Consider the following 23,357-nt stretch of genomic DNA (forward strand, 5'->3'; position numbering starts at 1 on the left):
TCCCAGAAAAGTCAGGCACACACAGCATTTAATAAATTACAAAACAATAATTATACAAATACAGATTATGAGCAACGTTTCTCAATTTCCTACATTCTCAAAGCAATTTTGCTTGTCATGTTAGATGTATGGGTTTAGTATTGAATAATTCAATATAGGATTTTAATGCCCATCTACCCAAACAAAACTGTTATGCATATTTCACAATGTTTCAAATGAAGTCGATGAAAATTGTCAAATTGCATAAAATTACATATTCTTGAAAATTAGTGTTGCACAAGAAAAAAATAAAACCTCTATTCGGTAAGTTAGGAACATTTATATAGTAACATTTTCTACATGTCCACTTGGAAGCAAGTGTCATGTAGTTAATTGGGATTGCCTTCCAGCTGCGTATAAAACTGCAGCCTTAATAAGCTTTTCTGATACTAATTACAACCTTGAATAAGTCAGGAAGCTTTATTAGACTGAGCTTACTATGCTTAGTAAGTTCCATTCGTAAGACTGCAGTTTTATTTGTATATATCTGAGTAAGCACCACTGAATTTAGTGGGATTTAGTTCTGAGTATCCAAATATGGGATTTGACTGTAAAATTCACATAAACCAAAGGAAATAATCTATATAGTGTGATGATTGCAGTCCAGTATGCATCTTTTAATGTCTACATTTGTGACTTTGGGAGGAAGACTTAAGAAGCATCTCTTAAGGTTTTCACCATGAGCTTGTTCCCACAATTGGCTTAGGCAAAATGAAGTACTATTTCCACAGATAGTTAACCTACAGCATTTGCTGCCACACCACGAGGGGATGGACTGTAGAAATGGCTTTTTAAAATGCTTTGGATAGGGTGATCAACAACTATTAGCCACGGGGCACTCAGCATAGGACTCTGAGCCAAAAGGCCAGAGCTCCACTCATCAAAATTAGCAGAAAGTGCAACACAAGGCTGGTTGACCACATTTTGAAGAGACCCTCTGGTAAGATCACTTTAAGTAAGTAACATGCATTGCTAGCTTTTTTTTTTAAAAAAAAGCCCACTCAAGGAGATCATTCCCCAGAGTCCAAAACTGCCAACAGTACTATTGAATGAAAGCAGTATGGTTAAAGGCAGTATGTCTCTGAACAGCAACAAACGACAGAGGAAGACTGTCTTCATGTCCTTTGAGGACATCCTGGAAATATCTGCCGGATCACGGTTGGAAACAAGATACTGGACTAGATTATACTTTTGGCTCGATGCAACAGAACTCCTTGCAGTTAGTTGAAGAACCTGTCTTTACTCATGGTACAGGTCTGCCCATGAAAACTGACATATGTTCATTGTTCCATACAACGTTTCAGATATAATTACCTCTTGGTTAAAAACTATGGTCTGGTAATCTTGTCTAGGAATCCTTCATTTTAGGCAGTAGGATGAGATGCTTCTGATCACAGCAGTTCATTATGTGGGAGTGTGCCCCAAAGGCTGTGGCTCAGCACTTCATTTCTACAGTGTACAGGTTTCAAACCTGGATGAAGGGCACATATTCTGACCCAACGATCCCAGCTGTGTGTGGCTAGCTGTGGTTACTGGTAGCTGCAGGTAAGCAATCTTTTCAAATGCAAAAAAGAAAGAAAAAAAGCCCTCTGCTTTATTACTCATAAAACAATGTTTATGCTTCACCACCACATGATCCAGCCAACATTATCCTGTGATATCATTAACATTTTACCTGCATCATTTATGCATGACAAGTTTAATTTTTTACTCCAGCAAAGCTAGTTCACTGAGCCATGCAGGCAACTTAAAACCTGAGAATAAAAGGCCTATTAGGCCGCCTTATATTCACTAGGAATATTCAATGAACACCAGTAAAATACTAGCAGCACTTCATTCACTACCTTCCTGTGAGAATTATTTTGCACATAATTTCTTAATAGGAAAATGGCAGGCCTGAACACTAGGATACATTAAAAAATAATAATGACACTCATAGCTCCACAATGATAAAAGATTTTCCACAAGAGGCTTCGATGTGTTTGGAATTGTTGACACACATAACTGCCTCAAAACATGACTTTTCCTTAAACTGGCCATCGATAAATAGCTTTTCTAGTAAATGGCTTTTAAATCTTTCAGGCAGCACATCTCAACAGATGGCATATTTATGAGAACATTGAAAGGCTATAAATTTTATACTGGTTGATAACTTGGTACAAAAAGTACTATTTAAAGGGGCCATTTCTATATGAAGAGCCGGAACTGAATATTGAAGGAAATGGTCTGGTCCCCGTCTCTCCCCCCCCCCCCCACTGTGGCAGTAATTAGTTTATTTCTATGTGCTGGGTTCAGTTACTTCTGCTCTTTGTGGCTGAACAGAGCCTCTGACTTAGAAGCTAAGGATGATTTAATAGTCATTAACTGTCCATTATTAGAAACATTGAAAATTAAGGATGCTGGCAGCTCAGTGATATTTCAGAGTCTGTGCTCCTAATTACCACTGCTGTCATGTGCTACACAGCTTCTGGAAGGTGCAAAAAGAACACTCATTTGATTCTTAGCGCAGCAAGTGTAAGAAGATACCCAAAAAACAAAAACAAACCTGCACTAATTAGACTGTGAAACAAGTAACCTAGATACTGTTTGGTGAGAGAAAGAATCTTCCATGTTTGCATCAAACACAGGAAACGATGAAGTTTCTATCTTTTAAAGCAATATGCATCCTGCCATTTTTGAAACATCTTTATATAGGCGCACTTTTTTTGAGGTAGAGACAAGCAATCCTAGGTATAACTAATCCTGTCTGAAGATGCTACGTCAATGAGGTGCACTCATATGACACCATTAAATGTTGTCCATATCTATTTTTCTACTCATGTACATTTTGATATCCTGTTTCGTTTCTCCTATTCCCTCAAAATCCCGATGAGCAGCAGAGATGCATATTTGTAGCAAGAGCAGTCTGTCCAATTCAAAAAGATGTAGCTAACTGACAATGAAATGCAAAAAAATAATAGACTGTGACAAATGAATATAGAAGAAGAGAAGAAGAGTTTGGATTTGATATCCCGCCTTTCACTCCCCATCAGGAGTCTCAAAGCGGCTCACATTCTCCTTTCCCTTCCTCCCCCACAACAAACACTCTGTGAGGTGAGTGGGGCTGAGAGACTTCAGAGAAGTGTGACTAGCCCAAGGTCACCCAGCAGCTGCATGTGGAGGAGCGGAGACGCGAACCCGGTTCCCCAGATTACGAGACTACCGCTCTTAACCACTACACCACACTGGCTCTGTATCTCCTACCCACTGGTTGGGGATAACCACACTTCAGGGTTGCCGGAGCTACTTTTTTTCTAAAACCCCATGATCTACTAGTCAGAGCCAGGTGCAAAAAACACAAGTTCCTGTCTGAACACATTTTGAGCCCAGGAATTTGTTTTAGGTACCAGAAATGAACTGAGCTTGCAGTCCTTTCCCATAAAAGTCTACTCCTTGTTAGCTTTCTCCATGTCCCTTGTTGATCTACTGCCTATCGCCCCAAGATCTATTAGCAGATCCTAATCTACTTTCTGCCCACCCCTCAATTACAGCCTTTTAAATCTTTTGCATTTCACTATTATGTTAATTCTCCCTTTCACATACACAAAAATGCAGAATTGGACATTTTATGTGAAAAAAGTTAACTAGAGAATTCAAAGAAGGAGCTACATATTACAGTAAGCAAGAAGCAGTTACCAGAAACATTTAGGGCAGCCTTTCTCTACCTGTGGGTCCCCAGATGTTGTTGAACTACAACTCCCATCACCCCTAGCTAGCAAGGCCAGAGCTCAGAGATGATGGGAGTTGTAGTCCAGCAACATCTGGGGACCCACAGGTTGAGAACCACTGATTTAGGGCATTAAAGAAAATGTATAAACCCATTAACACCCAGTACTGAGTGTTTGTCCTGGTTTCATGATGGTGCATGTCCCCCACCACACACATAAACAAAGAGGGTGTGGAAGAGGAGTTGCAGAATTTCTTGATGCCATGACACAGGAATGTTGACCTAGACAACACTGCAGGGGGAAGAACTAAAAACACTGGCTGTATTCAGCAGGGGCTGCATGTGCCTTGGATGATGTGGGGCCCCGGGCCAAGCGTATTAGGACAATTGTTCTAGGGACATTACTGGTCACACTACTGTCTTCTCAACTAAATAGACATAATACATAGCATGAAAAAAATCAAACAAATAAACCCCGGCATGGGAGGTGAGAATTAAATGTGTGAGCACCAGCCATCTGTTTAGTTTAACACATAGTTCCAGCACTGGCCATCCTCCTTTTGAAAAGCAAATTTTAAAACTTGAGGCTTCAAATGACATGGGCACAGCATGGTTGAAAACTCGGGAACAGTGCTGCGTTTGTGTGAAGAATCGGCACAACTTCTATGAGATTGGCGGGTGGGGTTTCCTTGCCAAGCATAGTTTTGCTCCCTTCCCATGACTGACAAAGGTGCAATAAATTACCCCAAATAATGACAAATAGGCCATTTAATGGAAGGCAGGCCTGCAAATGCTATTTATTTGTGATAAATAAATGGAACCTCTGCAATCAGATTTCGTGTTGAGTACTGCCTGCCAGGGGCAAAACAGAGGGTATTCAAAGCTGTCCACTTCTGAGCTTCCAGAGGCTATTGCAGAAAGTCGACTAGATGGAGCTTCATCTATTCTAGCAAGGTTTTTATGAGCCAACTTTGCTTGATTTGCAAAATGCATATGGGCCTGTAGAATTTAACTTTGCTTAGTGCATAATTTCATTAAATTATTATTTATTTATTTTTTAAGAATACAAATAACACTGGTCTTATTCCATTAACCACAAACCGGCCTGCTAAACCCAAACATCAATACCTTTGTCAGCAGGCAGCAACACAACAGATCGTACAACCATCTTATGAACTGAAAAACACTGAACATAGCATGACAAAAATCCACCAACAATATACTATATACATAAACCTTCATATATTTACAGCTACATACAGAAATTTAGGTTGGCTGCAAGGTGAGAAAGTTCTGCATCCCATAGGTGGTTGGTAGAGGATTCTTAAGAAACGGAGGAGATTGGGTTATGAGGTGAACCCATCTGCGTCAGCACCTTATCTAGCCATTGCAATGGTCCATGCAGGTGGATCTCGATCCAGCACGGAGTACTCGTGACGTCCTGCCGATGATACTCTGCTCCCCAGCCCTACAAAACAGAGGAACAAATGCCAAAGGATTTTTAAAAAACACCAAACACTCACATGGTATTTGCCATCTTATTCTTCTTTCCATCAAGGCAGATCAAATTGTAGCAAGAGAAGGTTGTGATGGCCAATGGCTGAACAATAAATTATAAAATTAATTGCAGCAAGATAAATTTGTTCATTCAAGGAAACTGATCACAGACAAATCTGCAGTAAAGCAAAAAGCTCCACTGCATTGTCTCAATTTTGAACAGATTTTACACTCTCTTAGGTCATTATCTAGGATGCTAAAGGTCTGTAGCTCAAATGCACTTGCTTTGAGGATGGTTTCTGAACTTACAGAGGCCCAATTCACACCTGAATGACTCACAAATGAACATATGAACTGCATTCACTGAGCAGCACTGTGCTTGGAGACGATAAGATTGTGAGTAGCTGTTTCACACAGGCAAACCATCACTCAGTGACAAATCATCACCCATCACAAAAGCAGAAATTTTCATTCATAAGGCATATATTATCAGAGGAAGAGAGATAAGATTTGTGACCCACTTAAGTGAATATTTTCTCTTACCTTGTTTTGGTGTAAGGCGCAAACCTTGAACATATTTATAGTTTTAAATGTGTACATTAATGCCAGGTAATCACTCCTATGTAAATCACCCAAAATCTTTGTTTTAAGGCTCTTCTATTTGTTACTAAGTTGCAACATGTCAATCACAAGCCGTAATAGGATACAGAGGTGGCGGAAGGAAGAAATCAGACTTTGGAGAGAGAGAGAGAGAGAGAGAGAGAGAGAGAGAGAGAGGGGCAGGCCATCTGTTATGTTGCATAATGCTCACGTCTGACTTTATATGAATGAAACCGTGTCTGACACAACCTGGCGCCCATCAGATTCTTGGTTCATTAAGTGGTTCTTTAACCCCCTCTGCTTAAAAACACTGACAAGTATATTAAAGGTGACTAAGCTCAACATCCAAAAAACGAAGATCATGACCACTGGTCCCATCACCTCCTGGCTAATAGAAGGGGAAGAAATGGAGGCAGTAAGAGATTTTACTTTCTTGCGTTCCATGATCACTTCAGATGGTGATAGCAGTCATGAAATTAAAAGATGCCTGCTTTTTGGGAGAAAAGCAATGACAAACCTAGACAGCATCTTAAAAAGCAGAGACATCACCTTGCCGACAAAGGTCTGTATTGTTAAACCTATGTTTTCCCCAGTAGTGATGTATGGAAGTGAGAGCTGGACCATAAAGAAGGCTGATTGCCAAAGAATTGATGCTTTTGAATTATGGTGCTGGAGGAGACTCGTGAGAGCCCCATGGACTGCAAGGAGATCAAACCTCTCCATTCTTAAGGAAATCAGCCCTGAGTGCTTACTGGAAGGACAGATCCTGAAGCTGCGGCTCCAATACTTTGACCACCTCATGAGAAGCGAAGACTCTCTGGAAAAGACCCTGATGTTGGGAAAGATGGAGGGTAGAAGGAGAAGGGGACGACAGAGGACAAGATGGTTGGACAGCGTTCTTGAAGCTACGAACATGAGTTTCACCAAGCTACGGGAGGCAGCAGAAGATAGGAGTGCCTGGTGTGCTCTGGTCCATGGGGTCACGAAGAGTCGGACACGACTAAACGACTAAACAACAACAACAAAAGTGCCCAAGTCACAAAACACACTGGTTTTGCTTCACTGGGCCCCATGGGCTACCCTTTATATACAAACCTGGTGTGCCACCAGCTTATATGATTAAGATACTAGAAGCCTTTCAAAGGATTCTAGGTAAATATCAGGAGTATCCGATTAGTACAGGCTGTTCACCCAAATAAGCAGACTGAATAACTAGATGTCCTTGTGTATAATTAGACCAGAAGATTGCCACAGAAGAGTGTGCAGATGTGGCTATTACGTGGGTGAACAAAAGCCACCCACGTTTCCTTGCCTGCCTTCCAATAACTATGGCCAGGAATAGGAGGGGCCACCTTGACAAATTACAGAGGCATGTGGCAATTTCCCCAGTCGCTCTGACTTGAATCCTACGTGAAGGTTGGGTAGAAAGGAACTAACATGCAGCGCCTCACGCAAGCAACACCTGCTCCCCCGTGTCTGTGAATTGCAGAACTTGCTTTGCTGGCTGCTGTTCGAAAAAAGCTCCGCTGACAATTAATCTTGCCACATTGGCAGCTCACAACCGTAAGGTTGGGGGTAGAGAAGACAGGAAGGAGTCCTTACTTTGACGAAGCTCATTCGGATGGTGCACATCTTGGTCAGCTCATACACCACCTCGAAGCCATGGTTCACGGACTGGGCCAGCAACTGGGCAAAGAGCTGGTTGTTGAAAATCTTCAGGCTGCAGCCGCTGGGGATCTTGCAGACGGTGGCAGGGTGGAAGCCGTGCTGGTAGTTGCAGTTGCGGCTCTGTACAAAGATGCTGCTGTCGCTCACGCACTCTGCGTACACCTCTCCCCCCACGTAATACAGGTGGACACCTGAAAAGAGGGGTGGGGGAGAGAGGAGAAAACAGAAAGGTTTCAACATAGATAAAAGCAAATTTATTCATTCATTCACTGCATTTATGTACCGCCTTTCTGCCAAGGCACGTAAGGCAGTCTACAGTTTTGTAAGTAGTAAAACAAAAGATGGAACACTATTACTATCATTATTATTTTGGTATACCCCACCCATCTGACTGGGTACATGTAAAATTAGGGGTGGGGGGGCATAGTCTGCCTGCAGTAGACCCTGATGTAGTCTCCTTCACCAATTAAATTTGTCAATTCAAAATGGTATACTGTTTGCTTAACAGTGCATTATGTGATATACAGAATACAAAAAAGACACTTTTCTTTGAGAGAGAGAGACATTATAGTCTTAAAATACAGTCCATTCTAAAAATCTGTGCTTGGAGAAGGAGTTTGGCGAAGTTAAGTGGTTTCTAGCTGTAATGGTATAAAAGAATATGGAAAAATTGGATTTTCAATACGTAAAAACCTAATGCTATAATATATTAAGATTAAAGATCAGGATTAAAAAGGAGGGAAAGGAATTGCTGGACTAATAAATTGAACTGGAATACAAAAAAGGGAGGTATGAGGAGGTCCGGGAAACAAGTAAATGAAAGAGAAGTGATGAAAAGATGGAACTGTTTTTAATTGGTTTTTTTTGTATTTTGTATTTTTCTTTTTTCTATTTTTCTCTTTTTTATTTATGTATCCTTCTTTTGAAACTTTAATAAATATCATTAAAAAAAAAAAAAGAGAAGGAGTTTGGCAGACATTCCTCGCCAATGTTTTGAAGGAGCCTACTTGCTGCAGGCTTCTCACTCTTTGGAAAGCAAACAAAGTGCTCCCGAGTGGCCTGCTCTTCATACCTCCTTGTGTAGGACCCGTACCCAAGTGCACAACCCAATCTTTGGGTGCCTTGGAATGCAACCCCAGCATAAATGGGGAGCTGCCTGCGGTCCTAAACATTATTTGCTACCACTGCAATAAGGGGCTTGCTCTCACCCTTTCCTATGTGCCTCCTGGTGTTTTCTATAGTGGAATTCCTGTTCACGTTAGACAGCAGCCCAAGGCAGAACCTGTTCTTATTGTTTGACGGATCTGTAAAGCCATCGATCAGTATGCTTCGCGAAGAGGCCTGGAAAGTCTCTCCAACTCGGTTGTTGAGTTCATAGTACGCTACCGAACACCAGTGCTGCGGCTCCTCATAGCAAACGGGCCGGAAGTCTGGAAGGAAAGTCAAGAATGAAGAAAAGAGACAGGGCCATCTCTTCCCTCACAACAATATGTCTAGTCACATATGCTGTCAGGAGTTGCCTCCGTGGCAAGTTCCTTTTCTTCCTAATCTTCCAGCTACATCATTCCAAAATACTGTTAAGTGTCTATTCAGACAGCTGGAAGGTACTGGTTCTGGCTGCAGTAAATGACAAAAGGGATACTGATCAAGGGGGTGGAGCAACTGACCTATGAGGAAAGTTTTTGATAGTGTTTGGGCACCATGAGGTGAGCTTTTATGCCCCCACCATGCCATCTGATTCTACCCTGATTAACATGGCATGATGTGCATTCAGCAAATTTGTCCAGAAGTGGATCTGATCCTTCTGTGCTCATAAAATGAAATATTTTGCTTTTATTTTCTGATTGGTGACAGCCCCACCATTAAGTACGGTGCACTTCTGACACTGCTAAAGAGTGCCTGACAATTCATCAAATCCACCAGCCTCAAGTTGAAGGCTGCAAGTCACTATCACTCCTACCACATGGCAAAAACAAGGAGTAACTCATGTCCTGAAGCAGGTGGAATAATTCTGTTCTGATTTGAATTATAGCAACTCAGGAAAGGGGTCTAAGGGTTCACAAAGCACCCTGAAAATATCCACTTGCTGAGCTGTGGAATGGAAAGGGCAAACACGACTTGAGCAGCCTTTGGAAAAGGAACAGAGGCTAGAACAGAAAGCATTAGAGTGGCTTTGTACATTACAAGGTAAGATTTATGGCAGACGTAAGCAGGCACCAGTGCATTTGCTTTCCGCTACACATTGTAAGTGTGATGTTCCAAGGAGAACTAGACCATTAGCACGTCCTCTTTTCAGATGTGATAATATGGTGATAAATGAAAAAGCGAGGTGTACTTTGGCACCTCCTGTCTCCTATGTGTTGAGGAAGGATGACTGCAACCTTACTCACCACTGCAACTCAAGACAGTAACAGGTGCCTTCAAACTTCAATATATCAAATATTGTAAGCAGTTCCGACTGTCTTATCTCAAAAACAATGTTAGAGATGGTAAGTTCAGAAAAGGACAAATGCATTAATTAACCTTCACTTTATCAAAAAATAAAAAATGGACTTCGTTTACAAAACTGCAGCTGTAATCAGGAACATGGAAAGCAAAGTGTTATAGCTTACAGGGCAAGAGGTGGCACACACATTGATTTGGAAAGCAGCGGGTAGTGGAGTTATTCTTTGCTCTCTCAAAATGTAAGCTCTCACAGCTTTTGCAATAAAACTGATAGGCAGTAGGTTTAAGTCAAAGAAAAGTGATTTGGGCAATATCCTGGAAAATTCACTGCCAAAGGATGCTGCGCGGCTTCACTTCCTTACCTGCTGAAGTGGGATTTCGGATTATGTTTGCCTCATGCTGCTGCATGGCAAACAGATTTGGAAAATATGGGGTGTCTCAACAGCAGCATGCCTATAAGGGCTCTTTGGATAGGCCAACAGGCCTATCAGATACTAACCAATGGAATAGTGGTCTAATCTGCCTTAGTCTGTGGAGATTAAAAAAAAATGCTTTAGAGTGGAAAGAAGTGCCTCATGCAGCCCTGGAGTTGGTGGGATCACTGGTTGTCACATACATAGAAAGCACGACTTGAATATGGACTAGAATGTTTCTGCTTCCTTGGGTTTTCATTTATCAGCCTAATGGCTGTTATCTAAGCTCAGAGGTAGCCTTCAAACAACTAGCTAGTTTACCAATGTTCCAGCCACATCAATTAGAACCGTTCCAATAATACTGTATTCTAGTGGTTCAGCACTGGAAGCAATTTTGTTAAGCATCACTTTTAATCCAGGTTAAGGATTTGATTTCTTTTTTCCTGTCACAGGCCTATAAATCAGGCATAGCTCAGGTCATTTCCCCCTAGAAAACAATACAAGTATTTACATACTTTCAGGTTCTCCATCGGCAGATTTACCTCCATTGGGCAATGACAGGACTAACTGATTCTCTGCGGTTGCATGTATAGAGCGTCCATGGTGGTTTCCTGGCGTTTCTCTCACATTGTAAGGCGGAGGTGGTGTTTCGACTAGAGAGGGGGGAAAGAAAAGGAGAAAGCTACTGGGCCTGCCATTTCATTAACTGACTAATTTAGGTTCACTGGAGAAGGACCAAAACCTTCTGACTTAAACTGAATCCGTGTCTCATGCAAATTAAGATGGATTTTCAAGGGGTTTTGTTTCAGATGAAGGATCAGATGCAGGGCCCAAGATTCCATTGTAAACATTTCGACAGTGCACATCACATGAAATGATGAAAGTAATACAACTGCCAGCACCAAAATTGTACGGACTGTACACTTTCGTATGAACCAAATACCACACAAAAGTTCCATGTTCCCAAAAAGGTAAAAGATAAAGGACCCCTGGACAGTTAAGCCCAGTCAAAGGGAACTATGGGGTTGTAGCACTCATCTAACTTTCAGGCTGAGGGAGCCAGTGTTTATCCACAGACAGCTTTCTGGGTCATGTGGCCAGCATGACTAAACTGCTTCTGGTGCAACGGAAACCAGAGCGCACGTTTACCTTCCCGCCGCAGTGGTACCTATTTATCTACTTGCACTGGCATGCTTTTGAACTACTAGGTTGGCAGGAGCTGGGACAGAGCAACGGGAGTTCACTCCATTGCAGGGATTCGAACTGCTGACCTTCAGATCGGCAAGCCCAAGAGGCTCAGTGTTTTAGACCATAGCGCCACCTGCATCCCTCTTGTCCCCAAAAGAGAAGACACTGTAGACCCATTCATCATCACTGGAAACGTGTTCAGGGAGACTGCCGCTTATTTATTTTTTTACCTGTAAGTTGATAAGGACTTCCTGGTGTAGAGGAACTTCCGGGGGAGTCAGGGTAGCTCATGCTGCTAGGGGACTGAGAGAACATGTGGGGGGACGTCGGGAGAGGGGGGCATGGAGGATGCTGGAAAGAATCAGGGTAGGTCGCGTTATGAGGCATCAGTGGCTCACTGTGAAGAGACGCATTCCGGAATTTGGCAAGGAGGCTGAGGTGAGGGTTGAACTCACTATGTCTTGGAACCAGAACTGGAGGCAACACTAGAACAAGAGGGAAAACATGTGCGGCATTAAAAGCAGTTAGGGGCACAGTTTAAACTGGTGTCAGGCAGTTTCCCCGTTTGCTCCTCTTGCCCAATTAGTCTGGAAGCAGCTCTCCCGAATCTCCTGAACTTTTCACTTAAGAGACGTCAGGGATTGAATCTGAGATCTCCTGCAGCAAAGCACGCACCACACCACTGAACTGCGACCTCTCCCTAGTTACATGCTATGCCTCTCCTGAGATCTGGCATGTCAGTCACGTTACCAAACTTCCATGCAAGAACATATGCAATTCTTGGAAGTGGGGGAGGACATGCAAATTGAAATTAAATAACCTGTGAGTGCATATTAGGAATTTCACAAGTAGAGACCTGTGAAAATTCCTTGTCCTTAAGAATGCAAAGGTCTAAAAATTGGTGGGCGAAAGACACTGAAATTTCAGAAACCACAAGTGGTGGGAGAAGAAAGAAAGAAAGAAAGAAAGAAAGAAAGAAAGAAAGAAAGAAAGAAAGAAAGAACTACGCATAATTTTCAGTGGTGCAAGTAGCAAGGCTTCAATGCAGTATCTGAATCACCTTGGCATACATATTTTAAAGACAAAAATTATAGAGTACAATATCTCAAATAACAAAACATATTTAGTCTAAGTATCCAATTAATATATTTATTCAGAAAATGTAAATTACTGTTTCCCAAGTTCTATGAACTGATAAAATTAAAAACATGAATGTGATGCGATTAATATTCTAAACTTCAGGTCAACAAATAGAGAAAATGTGCATAAACATGCTATGTATAAAATGGGACATGAGGCTGGCTGGGAAATAACTGGCTTCCACACTAGCAAAAAAACAACCACAAGAGGAAACTCTACTGGATCTATCCCATCAGAAACAAAGACCACTGTATGACAATAATAATATAAGGGTGGTGATTAGGGAAATCACACATATATTTGGAGAATTTTACCATTATACATGAAAAAGCCCCCTTCCCACCACCGCAAATGGAGGGGGTCTTTAAAATAAAAACCCACCCATGCCACATTTACCAAAAGTTGACAGAAATTTGAAAGGTCAAGTATTACAGAAGTCAGAGAAACTATTATATCTTTATAGGGCAATAAATCTCAAGGGCCAGATGGAATTACCCCCAGAATATGATAATGCTTTCTTTCTGACATATTGTTAACTCCATTAACAGATGTAATAAAAAATACATGAGAACAGAAGATTTGTTGACTCATGGGTCTAGAGAAACACTGGCAGGAGATCTATGATCTATGACTGATCTCTCCCAACATTTCCCCCCACCCAACTAAACACACCCATGGGGAAGAGGGAGTGCTAATTTGACTAAGAAAGGGGTATGGGACTTGGAAGAAGTGTTTTCAAGTCTCCCTGCCTGAATTATTTTCCCCAATCTAATTCACAACCTGACCCTGAAGTTGCAGTTGGCCAGGAAGGAGGACAATACTAGGCAAGCCAGGAAAGGATCCAAGGAATGAATCATCATATCAACCAATATCGTTATTAAATTTATGATTACCAGGTGATGGCAACAGTATTAGCAAGGAGGTTTGAAATAATTATAGGACACAATATTCATTTCCCCCCTGCTCTTCAGCAACACCCAAGCTGCTAAACTAAACAGCAACACCCAACTTACATATATCAGTGGTAAGGCAGTCCCTGCCCTCAGGATTACAACCTAAAATACACAACATGAAAGGGAATGGGGTTGGGAGGAAAGAAAAACATTGTAGTGCCCTTCCATGGGGGAATGTGGCAGTCACATGGCTCCTTGGCATGATGCTATGCTATGATGAAATGTCATTTTGGGGCATTTAGTGGGGATGGGTTTTGGGGGGGGGGGGATGGACACCCAGAAGAGCTCGGTTGCTGCTGCCACAGATTGCAGCAAAACAGAAATTTTTTAAAAACATTATTTAAAAGAGAGAAATCACAACCACTTGCAGAAGGTCCCAGGCTCAAATCTCCAGTTAAGAACTGGTAAGTGTCCCCTGCCTCAGACCCTGGTGTGCCTCTGCCAATCAGGGTAGGCAATACTAAGCCAAATGGACCAATAGCCTGACTCAGTTCAGGGCTTCCTGAGCACACCCCCACTTGAATCTTATTGAATAATCTTAAACTCAAGATACATAAATGCAAGAAAGAAAGAAAGAAAGAAAGAAAGAAAGAAAGAAAGGGGTTTTCCGTGGCTATATCTGCACTACACTGCAAGTGGGTCAATGGAAGAGATTGGCTGAAGGACAGAAACACATCTTGCCATAAGAACAGATGCAATTATTGTTATTTTGGCGGAAAGTCCATTGGAGCAATGCCACAGTCAAACGGAAGTAAACAATATAATTTACTCAAGAGTGGAGAATTTTATTGCTGAGTTAAACAGATGTCAAACAGATAAACAACCATACAACTTTCCAAACACAACTGAAGGCAGGCCTGTATTGGGATGCCTTTAATGTTTGATGTTAAAACATTAACATCCTAGGTGGGTCAGAATTATGCAGTGAAACAAATGCCTCCATTTTCCTCCCCACTATCCTGTGCAACCTATAGGACAAATCAGATTACACAAAATTAGGGGTTTTTTTAATCATGTTTTTAAAAATATATTAGTTGAAGATCTCAATTTTAAAAAATATTTCCAGACAGGAACTTAGGTTAAATTCCAAAAAGCAGATACATGAGGTGCATAAATAACTTTGGTAGAGACTAATCAAGAACTGCAAGCAATCAGGAAAGCAGGTTGAGCATTTTAGAGGCCAATTCCCGGGACTGTAGCTAAAGATCCATATACAAATACACATCGTTCATTGATTTGTAACACTCAAACGCACATCTTTTCCAGATTTGGACATAGCCTCTGCCCATAGTCTCAGAGACCAGGTACAATCCATGCTTTCTCTCTTATGCTCCTCCAGTGCCCTCTTAGAAGAAAGGGCAAGAACTAGCAAAACAAGGAAGACCAAAAGCATAGGCTGTTGACTGCTTGGCAGAGGAGCCTAATTCCAGAAGCATTCAGGTTAGGCTGATCCCTGAACCAGTCTTGTGTACTGGTTTCAGAAGGTGAGGCCGGCCAACATGGTAAAGCCCAATTATCTTAGCAATGTGAGAGAAGGTGAGCTCATTTGGGGCCTAATCCTCTCCAAATCATCAACAGGATTTTCCAATCCTTTCAGAGTGCAGGTGTGACAATACTGCAGGACAAAAAACAACCACCACCTTAGGCTCTGTTAATGAAATGTCTCTTGTTTGTTTTCCTGTGCTTCCTCCTACAACATCCTGTCGTGAATTCCCATGAGCTTCCACGGTACCAGCGAGGCAAAAAGCAGCTGGGAGGACATAGATTGGGTAAATGGTGTCAGGGTACCCCAGCAAAGGGTTAACCAGTCCATGCCCTAGGAGTGCTTTTCAATGGATACCTACGTATTGGGTGACTGATGAATTATTCCTTGCATAGCATCTAGTATGGCTTTAAGAAAGAAGCTTTTTAAAAAAACCACCTTCTGAAGTTTCAGCACCCTGGACAAGTACAAATATGAGCAAGAACCACAAGGAGAGAGAAACCTTTGGAGCAGGAAATGCAATTAAGGGCACCTACATTCCAGGAATCCACTACCACAATAGCTTCTTTTCACACCTGATTTGTGACTTTAGGGCAGCGCTTGGAGGAGGAGACAAGAGTTTGCAAAACCACAGCAGCAAAGTTAAGTTGAGTTCCACTGTGCCAAGCTGCACTTGAGGTAAAGCAATCATTTGTCGCCTTCATTCAGTGCAGAACAGAAGCACAATCCAAATTTGCCATGGCACATCTGACCAATTTAGGGTAGCTCTGTAACTACACAGAACATTATGAGCTGAGTTGCAAATTATTTCATTACATGACCACAGCACTGTTCTAACTGCGCAAATATAACCTGGTGTGTGATTTACACTGAGAGAGCGGAGGAGAATGGTTGAATCTCACCTCCCCAGTGTAGTGGTCCCAATCCAACCCCAAATTCTTGACTTTTTTTTTTAATGCAACGTATGGCAGATATAATCACAGATCTCCAGCATCTCATCTAGTCTCCCCTTTATTTTGGAAAATTAATCATCTATTTCTCCTTCTCCTATTATTACATTTTTACAGGATGTTTCAGAATTGGTATGAATTTGTTCAATTTCAATTGTTTTATGATTCTGTATATTTGCAAGGTTGCAAAAGACTGTTGTTAGCTGCCCTGGGCTCCAATCAGGAGGAAGGGCAGGGTATTTAAAACAAAGAAACAAATCAATAAATAAAAATTAAATTTTGCCTTCTCATCAGTGACTCTGAACTTGGCTCACACACTTAAACAGAATAAACCCCATAAATAAAAACAAATGCTGTATCACAACATATCACAGCAGCCAAAAAATTCATACTGACACAGCTTATTTCACCTGATGGCTTTTTAAAAACTATGATGTTTGATTGCTACCACTGTCACAAAGTAGCCTTTAAGATTACTTCCAACCCATGTTTAGTCAGATTCATCACAAGATTTAACAAGGCTGTATCTATCCTGAAGCAGCAGAACTTGGTTCCTGGTTAAAAACAGCAATGTAGATTTCTCACGTAGAAAACTGATTCAGTTTTCTTTCTTCATCAAGGAGTCTATATTTTCCTCTTATTCTTATGGTTTCATAATGAGATTTCTTACAAAATATGAAACCCAATGCACCAGTAGCCTTTGCATCAAAAATTATTTTTAGACTGGAGAGGGTGCAATGCTCTGGGATCTACTATCCAAAATGTTTTCTCTGAAATTTCTCTGATAATCATAGTTTGATCTTGGATCCCAAATTAGCGCTTTTGTCACCTGAGAGCAACTTTAACCCTACGTTTCCATCTCCAACCCTAGTCTCTTTTCTCTTAACTGTTGCCAAGATGGCGATAGCTGCCAAATGAGAAACAGGGGGGAATCTTATTTTGCCTTCGCAGTGCACATGGGTATGGGAAAAAGCAATTTCAGAACGCTTGACACAATGCAAGAGAGTTATTCATGGACAGGTGAAGAGAGACAAATTTTTAGGCAAGTGTTCTTTGTTCAATGGTCACATCCATAAGTCAGCCCAGTTGTTACAACGCATGTATCTCTCTGGAGATTAATCAATGAACTTTATCATGTATGTACCTTACTGCTACTTTTTTGTAACCGACAATCCAATAATAGGCACTCCATGTTTTTGTTTTTGTTTTTATGTTTATGGTATTACTGTTGAAACATACGTACTTTTTTAATTTATTGGGATGACTTGCTTACCTGGGGTCTCCACACGTCGATAATGGTAAGGATTAATGCACACTTCTTTCTGCTTTGAGCCAAACGGGAACTCGCAACATTCCAGTGCTTTCAGTTCATGGTGAGACTGCAGGTCAGGCCAGCGCCACACTCTGCAGTAGATGACATGGGGCAGCCCTTTGCGATGAGACACTTGCAACCGCCCATCCAAAGACCGCGGGATTGTCACACACTTGCTGGGCTGCCCGGGGCAGCTGAGCGCCCTCTCCAGTTCCTCCATGGCTCCCTTCTTCTTCTTTAGCTTCTTCACCAAGGAGTCAACAGCCTTTTCCGCCCACTTCTCCTCTTCATCTCCTTGCTTCCAGCCCAGCAGTCTCTTCACAGCCGGGCTGGTGAAGGAGAACAAAGAACTGATCGAGGTGCTGGAGTGCATATGAATTGGAGATAATACGTATGATTGCAAAGCGAGACCCCAGATATGTAGCTCTTTCTTTTTTTAAAAAAAAAATGAGGCCCAAATTTCGGCACTGGGAAGAAAGCTGCTTTCAAAATCAGGCTCGTCCACACATATCCTAGGTGTTGTTAGAGATATTTCATCGCAAGTGTCTTCCAATATCGAACAATTCTGCAATAAAAGAACAGTGTTCTGTCAGACATAATACAGATCCTTTTTCATCTCTCTTTTTAAAAACTCACCTTGAAGCTGAACCAATTTTGCCTGTTTGTTTTTCTGCTTTTTGTTCACTAGAGTAAAATAAATAAAGACAGCATCTTTCTATATATCACAACCAGAATCTTCAGCACTAGCAAAATTCAACAGGCACAGGATTGCAGCCACTTTAAAATAAACTTTACTCACTATGTAAATTACTATAAACTGGGTATTGTTAATGTCTTTTCTCATACAAACAAAAGCAGGGAGAGCTAAGAAAGGATCTTGAAACACTATAGTTCTGCCTGTGAAGTTGCTAACCTAGTAGTACCACGTCTTTAGATATCTAAAAGCCCACAGGATTGAATCCAACAAATCCATTTCATTTGCACAAGGACTTCCACTTCTGCAATGGAACTTCTCCCTCTCCTCCCCAGATCTACTCCTGAGTATTACGATGCAATACATGCAACAGAGAATAAACATGTAAAAAAATGGCAGTTTTTATTATGGTGGAATGAGAATTCCAAGGTTATATTAGTGTTAATCTGGGTCCTGCTGGACCTACATGTGCATCACACCCAGCAGTTATAATATTGTTATGGGTTGGCAGGGGGCAAGAATCTCCTAAAATTCCTAGGTGCCAGGTTCTCCGCATAATTTCTGAATTTAGTAAATGTGTTGGTTTGACCAATGGATTTAGCAAGGCCTAACAGATAAATCAAGCCAGCTTTCTCAGGAGATTGGCTGAGAGGGGCCATCAAGGAAGAAAAACACATGATCATAGTCATTGCCCTGACAAAAGGTGGGGCATTCGGTCTCAGACAAGAAGGGGGATGGAGTCCCTCCCCCAACTGTGTGATAACTAGCACAGATTTCTGATGACTTGTTGACACAACTGTTAAAAAAGAGCTAGAGGGATTCTATACTATTTCTCTTAGGAACTATTAAAGCTGAAGGAGCATTTCATTCTTAAAATTTCACTTTGTGTTCTTGGCTGTTCTGATTTCAATGCAAGCCATTCTTAGTAGCTGGCCTTTGGAGGAAAATCTTACGGAGGCACTAGTACTTTTATCAGCCTTGCCAATTTACAATGGGCAAAAAGATGCCTGCGGGCTGGGAGAAAAAAGACTCTGATGATGACATGACCACTTGATCGAGAAGAAGAATAAAAATTCTGTACTGCTCCGTATGAATAGTAGACGTACACTGATGACATGCCCTTGACAGGGAGCATGCAGGCAGACTTAGATAATTTTAGACTCTGGACTAAATGGCATTATTGTGGCCTCCCTCTTTAGATGGCAATTCAAAATGTGGTAGGGCAGCCTTGATGCATTTAGGAGGCCTTCTGCTCATTCTGCTGAGCAGGCCCTGGACTGCAGATCCAAAGTCCTGCCCCGATGGCACCAGTTATCAAAACACCAGTTTATATAAGTGGGCCAAAGCCATTTCCGAAAACCTAAAGCCCAAAAGCTTTACAAAGGTCAGCTGGCAGTGACTTCAAAGCCACATGGCTACTATGGATAAAGCTTCTTCCTCATGCCCACCAGTTTCACTGATCTCACAGGTGGACAAATGAGAAGGGTTTCCACTGTTGATTTTAATATGTAGGCAAGAGGGGTACAGGTGCAGTAGGTTCTTGGAGTAACTTGGACCCAAGCTGTTTAAAGGCTTTAAAATGTTAGAGCCACCACTTCAAATCGGTAGAGCATGAGACTCTTAATCTCAGGGTTGTGAGTCTGAGCCCCATGTTGGGCAAATGATTCCATGAAGTTGGGAATGGAAGCAGAGTGGGAAACAATGTGGCTGGTACAACAATGGTGTCCCAAGATACAACCACCTAACTGCCCCATGAGGGCTTGGGGGGCTGCATTTCAAACCAGCTGAAGCACTGCAGCCGTCAAAGCTTGGTGTGACAAGTACACAGATTATTGTGCCATCTCTGAAAGCAAGACTCCTGAAAGCAATTTCTGGAGCTGCGATCTGTCTGCATTTCTATATTTGCCTGTATAAATCTACTCCTCTCACTGTAGGAACACGAACATGTCTTCATTCCACCGAAATATTCCTTCACACGCAATTATTTATTTATCTGTTCGAGAAAACGCATATCCTTCCATTCTGCAGTTGAAAAAGATTTAAGAAAAAATTACAGCGCTCAGGGAAGATTATATCGTTTGAAAGCAAAACAATATTTCATAAAAAACAAATTAAGCAGCAGCAAAAGGCCAACTGGAACCAATTAAAAACCAAGCTGAGCTTCAGGCTATTAAAAACCTAACCAAGCAAATTAAAAGCTTGTCTTGATTCCTTTCTTTCAAAGCAGTTCTGACCAGGAGGCAGAACATAGGCCATGCCAGCTAGGGCAACATCTGGAGGGCCAAAGGTTCTCCACACCTGCCTTCAGGAGTGGGAAGGATGGTTTGGGAGGAGGCAGTTCTTTAAACAGTGGATATTTAAGTCACACATCTTAATAGTTCAGACAGGACAATTTGGTGATAGGAAGTCCAACCATCAGCCTCACTTCTTTATCTCACTCACACTCAAAAAAATGTTGTGATGGAAGAAGGAGGTGCTGTGCTATTAACTGGGCAGAGCTAAAGAGCAAACCAATGGTGCAAAAAGGAGAGTAACAAATCTGTCTGTCTATCTGTATGAACATGAGGGTGCAATACTAGACACAGGTACCTGGGAGTGTTCCCCACTCACCTCAGTGAAGCCCAAGTCCAACCAAAACACATGTCTGCCATTTTTACTGTTAGACTTCTTATCTGTTTCCTGATTAAGTTAATGTAACTTTATAGCCAAGCAATCACCAGATCTTAAAACTAACATTTCGGAGTGCTGTCTTGTGGTTCCCCCACCTCTGCTTCCCATTTAAAACAAGGCTTTAAATAAACATTGTTATCTCTTTCGGTCAGATTAAATAAGTTACCTGTGACATCAGAATGACTCCGCAATGCTGTTACTGCTGGTGGGAGATAAGACCAAGACCAGGACATAGGCATTTATACAAAAATAATTATATTTTAAAAATAAGCAGGCTTGCTGTTTGATGCAAATGAAAGGGAGTGATTTTTACTAATTACCTAAAACAAAAAACCAGCAGTGGCCCATCTAAGCATGAACAGAATTAATAGTCTCTCAGAAATGACAGCAGTGATATCAATAGACATTTTTCAAAGCCATGCCACTGGCAGTGAGAGAGTCAGTGTAGTTTATTGTTGTTTTGATATGAGAATCCCATGTATAAATCTCTTCCTGGCTATGACATTCCCTAGAAAGGTTCAGGAAGTCTCTCAGGGCCTGTCTTTCCCTCACAGTGTTACTGCAAGGATAAAATGAGATTCCTCATATAAGATCACTGTTGGGATCAAACTGTGATGATAAATAATAAAAATGGAAACACTTTGTGGTACAGCCACAGTCTCGGGAAGATTCTAGCATCAGGTTTTCTAAAGCGCTTAATACAAAACGTTACTCAGCAGCCTAGCCTGAGCGTTCCTCTGGATTCGCTGCTCCATTTTAAAAGGCCTAGCCCTCCTTTCTGCTTGGGTGATGCAAAGACATATACTCATCAAGCATAATGCATAATTCCAGGGTTGGAATTACACTGAAGGCCACCAAGGGCAGTCACCAACACTGATCCTCCACACCTGGGAGGGGGGGCCGGACTTAGCCAAGTGGCCCTTATCATATTCTAGGATATGGTGTGCCCACAGTGAGTCAGCACGAAGGAGCAAGATACACCATCTGCATAATAGCACCAGTGGGAAATAAATGACAGCAACAAGATATTAGATAGTTTGAGCAAAACTCGATACTGACGTGCTTTCAGAGATTATTTTCTCACAGATGATGTAAGTCCCTGGAAGAACAAACAGTTTTGCCTTGCTGTTCCTTTGAACTTAACAGAGGTGACACGACCCTGCAATCTGCAGGAACAGAGTTCAAGCCTTGGCGCATACGAGTTGTACAATGCAAAACAAATCTTGAGGTCCATAGTTGTGAAGTCATATCCTTGAAAGCGGTGGTTCTCAAACATTTTCCCTCTGGACTGCCTTGGTGCATTGGGACAACCTTGCACAACTTTCAGGAAGCAGGCCATACAGACTGAGAAAGCTATGTTGGATTCCAGTGCGGTGCATCTGCCAATGACATAAATGCTGCACCAAAAAGGCATTGAATAGAATAGTATTGTTCCAGGCTCCAGGAGCTTATCCAGGGTTCAGTTTCCTTGGAATGAGAGACAGTGGAGACTGTGGTGTCTATATGGTTTATTTACACATATGTACAACCTGAGCCTAGGGACGCGGGTGGCGCTGTGGGTTAAACCACAAAGCCTAGGGCTTGTCGATCAGATGGTCGGCGGTTTGAATCCCCGTGACGGGGTGAGCTCCCGTTGCTCGGTCCCTGCTCCTGCCAACCTAGCAGTTCGAAAGCACATCAAAGTGCAAGTAGATAAATAGGTACCGCTACGGCGGGAAGGTAAACGGCGTTTTCGTGCGCTGCTCTGGTTCGCCAGAAGCGGTTTAGTCATGCTGGCCACATGACCCGGAAGCTGTACGCCGGCTCCCTCGGCCAATAAAGCGAGATGAGCGCTGCAACCCCAGAGTCGGTCACGACTGGACCTAATGGTCAGGGGTCCCTTTACCTTTACCTTACAACCTGAGCCTACGATAGAGAGGGTCACAGCATTTACACCACAAACGTTCTTGCTTCTCCCATACAGTATTCACAGCCTTGGAATAAAGGAGAAATCAAGCATGGGTCTGCCTCTCTGGTTGCTGCCTGCTTCGTGCCCAACTCACACACACTCTGGCTTTTGTTTTTCTCACTACCAGTCAGGTGAGGTAGGGGCCCACCTATTTGCTATTTGCCCTCTGGCACAGTGCTACTTATTTTGTCATACTAAGATGGTCCTTAGGACTATTAACTCACACACAGAAGAATGGAATCCTCCATTCGATTCTTAACCATGCTGGATCCAGGACTCACGAATTAGAAGGGACTCAGGCAACACACTGACTACCCCTCACCAAACCCACAACAGTATAGAATAATGGGCTGGGACTAGTATCTTTGTAGTTCTTGAGCTGAACAAAATTGCAGTCCTTTAGATTCTAGCAGTAGAACTGAAACAGTGGGCTTTTTTCTTATTATCTACCCATATATATCTGTCTAGACAGGCCTCTCTCGAGTCTGTGGATTGATTTGGCACTTTCGGTGACATTGAGACCAGTGACATCATCCAGCAGCCTTTTTCTATCTTGGTATTAAAAGTCTCACTTGTTGTACAGCCATACAGATAGAATGGAAAAAAATAAAACGTTACTAGCCCTGTAAAATACCCATTAGCTCACTCATA

General features: G+C 42.0%; 1 protein-coding gene across 3 annotated transcripts in view; it reads right to left on the reverse strand.

Moving 5' to 3' along the window:
- The window catches only part of SMAD9 (SMAD family member 9), a 34,076-nt gene continuing 10,719 nt past the window's right edge, over positions 1-23,357 (reverse strand). For 2 of the 3 annotated variants that reach the window (XM_081004158.1, XM_081004159.1), the window contains exons 2-7: positions 17,356-17,959; positions 11,787-12,041; positions 10,884-11,021; positions 8,719-8,940; positions 7,445-7,701; positions 1-5,213 (exon numbers count right to left, since the gene is read on the reverse strand). In XM_081004158.1, the coding sequence (XP_080860284.1) occupies positions 5,070-5,213; positions 7,445-7,701; positions 8,719-8,940; positions 10,884-11,021; positions 11,787-12,041; positions 17,356-17,767 (1,428 nt within the window). In that variant the 5' untranslated portion in view covers positions 17,768-17,959 and the 3' untranslated portion in view covers positions 1-5,069. The remainder of the gene's footprint in view (positions 5,214-7,444; positions 7,702-8,718; positions 8,941-10,883; positions 11,022-11,786; positions 12,042-17,355; positions 17,960-23,357) is intronic. The other variant, XM_081004160.1, reaches the window with a different exon arrangement.

This window comes from Podarcis pityusensis (genome assembly GCF_964106645.2).
Source record: "Podarcis pityusensis genome assembly, chromosome: 4".
NCBI lineage: Eukaryota > Metazoa > Chordata > Lepidosauria > Squamata > Lacertidae > Podarcis > Podarcis pityusensis.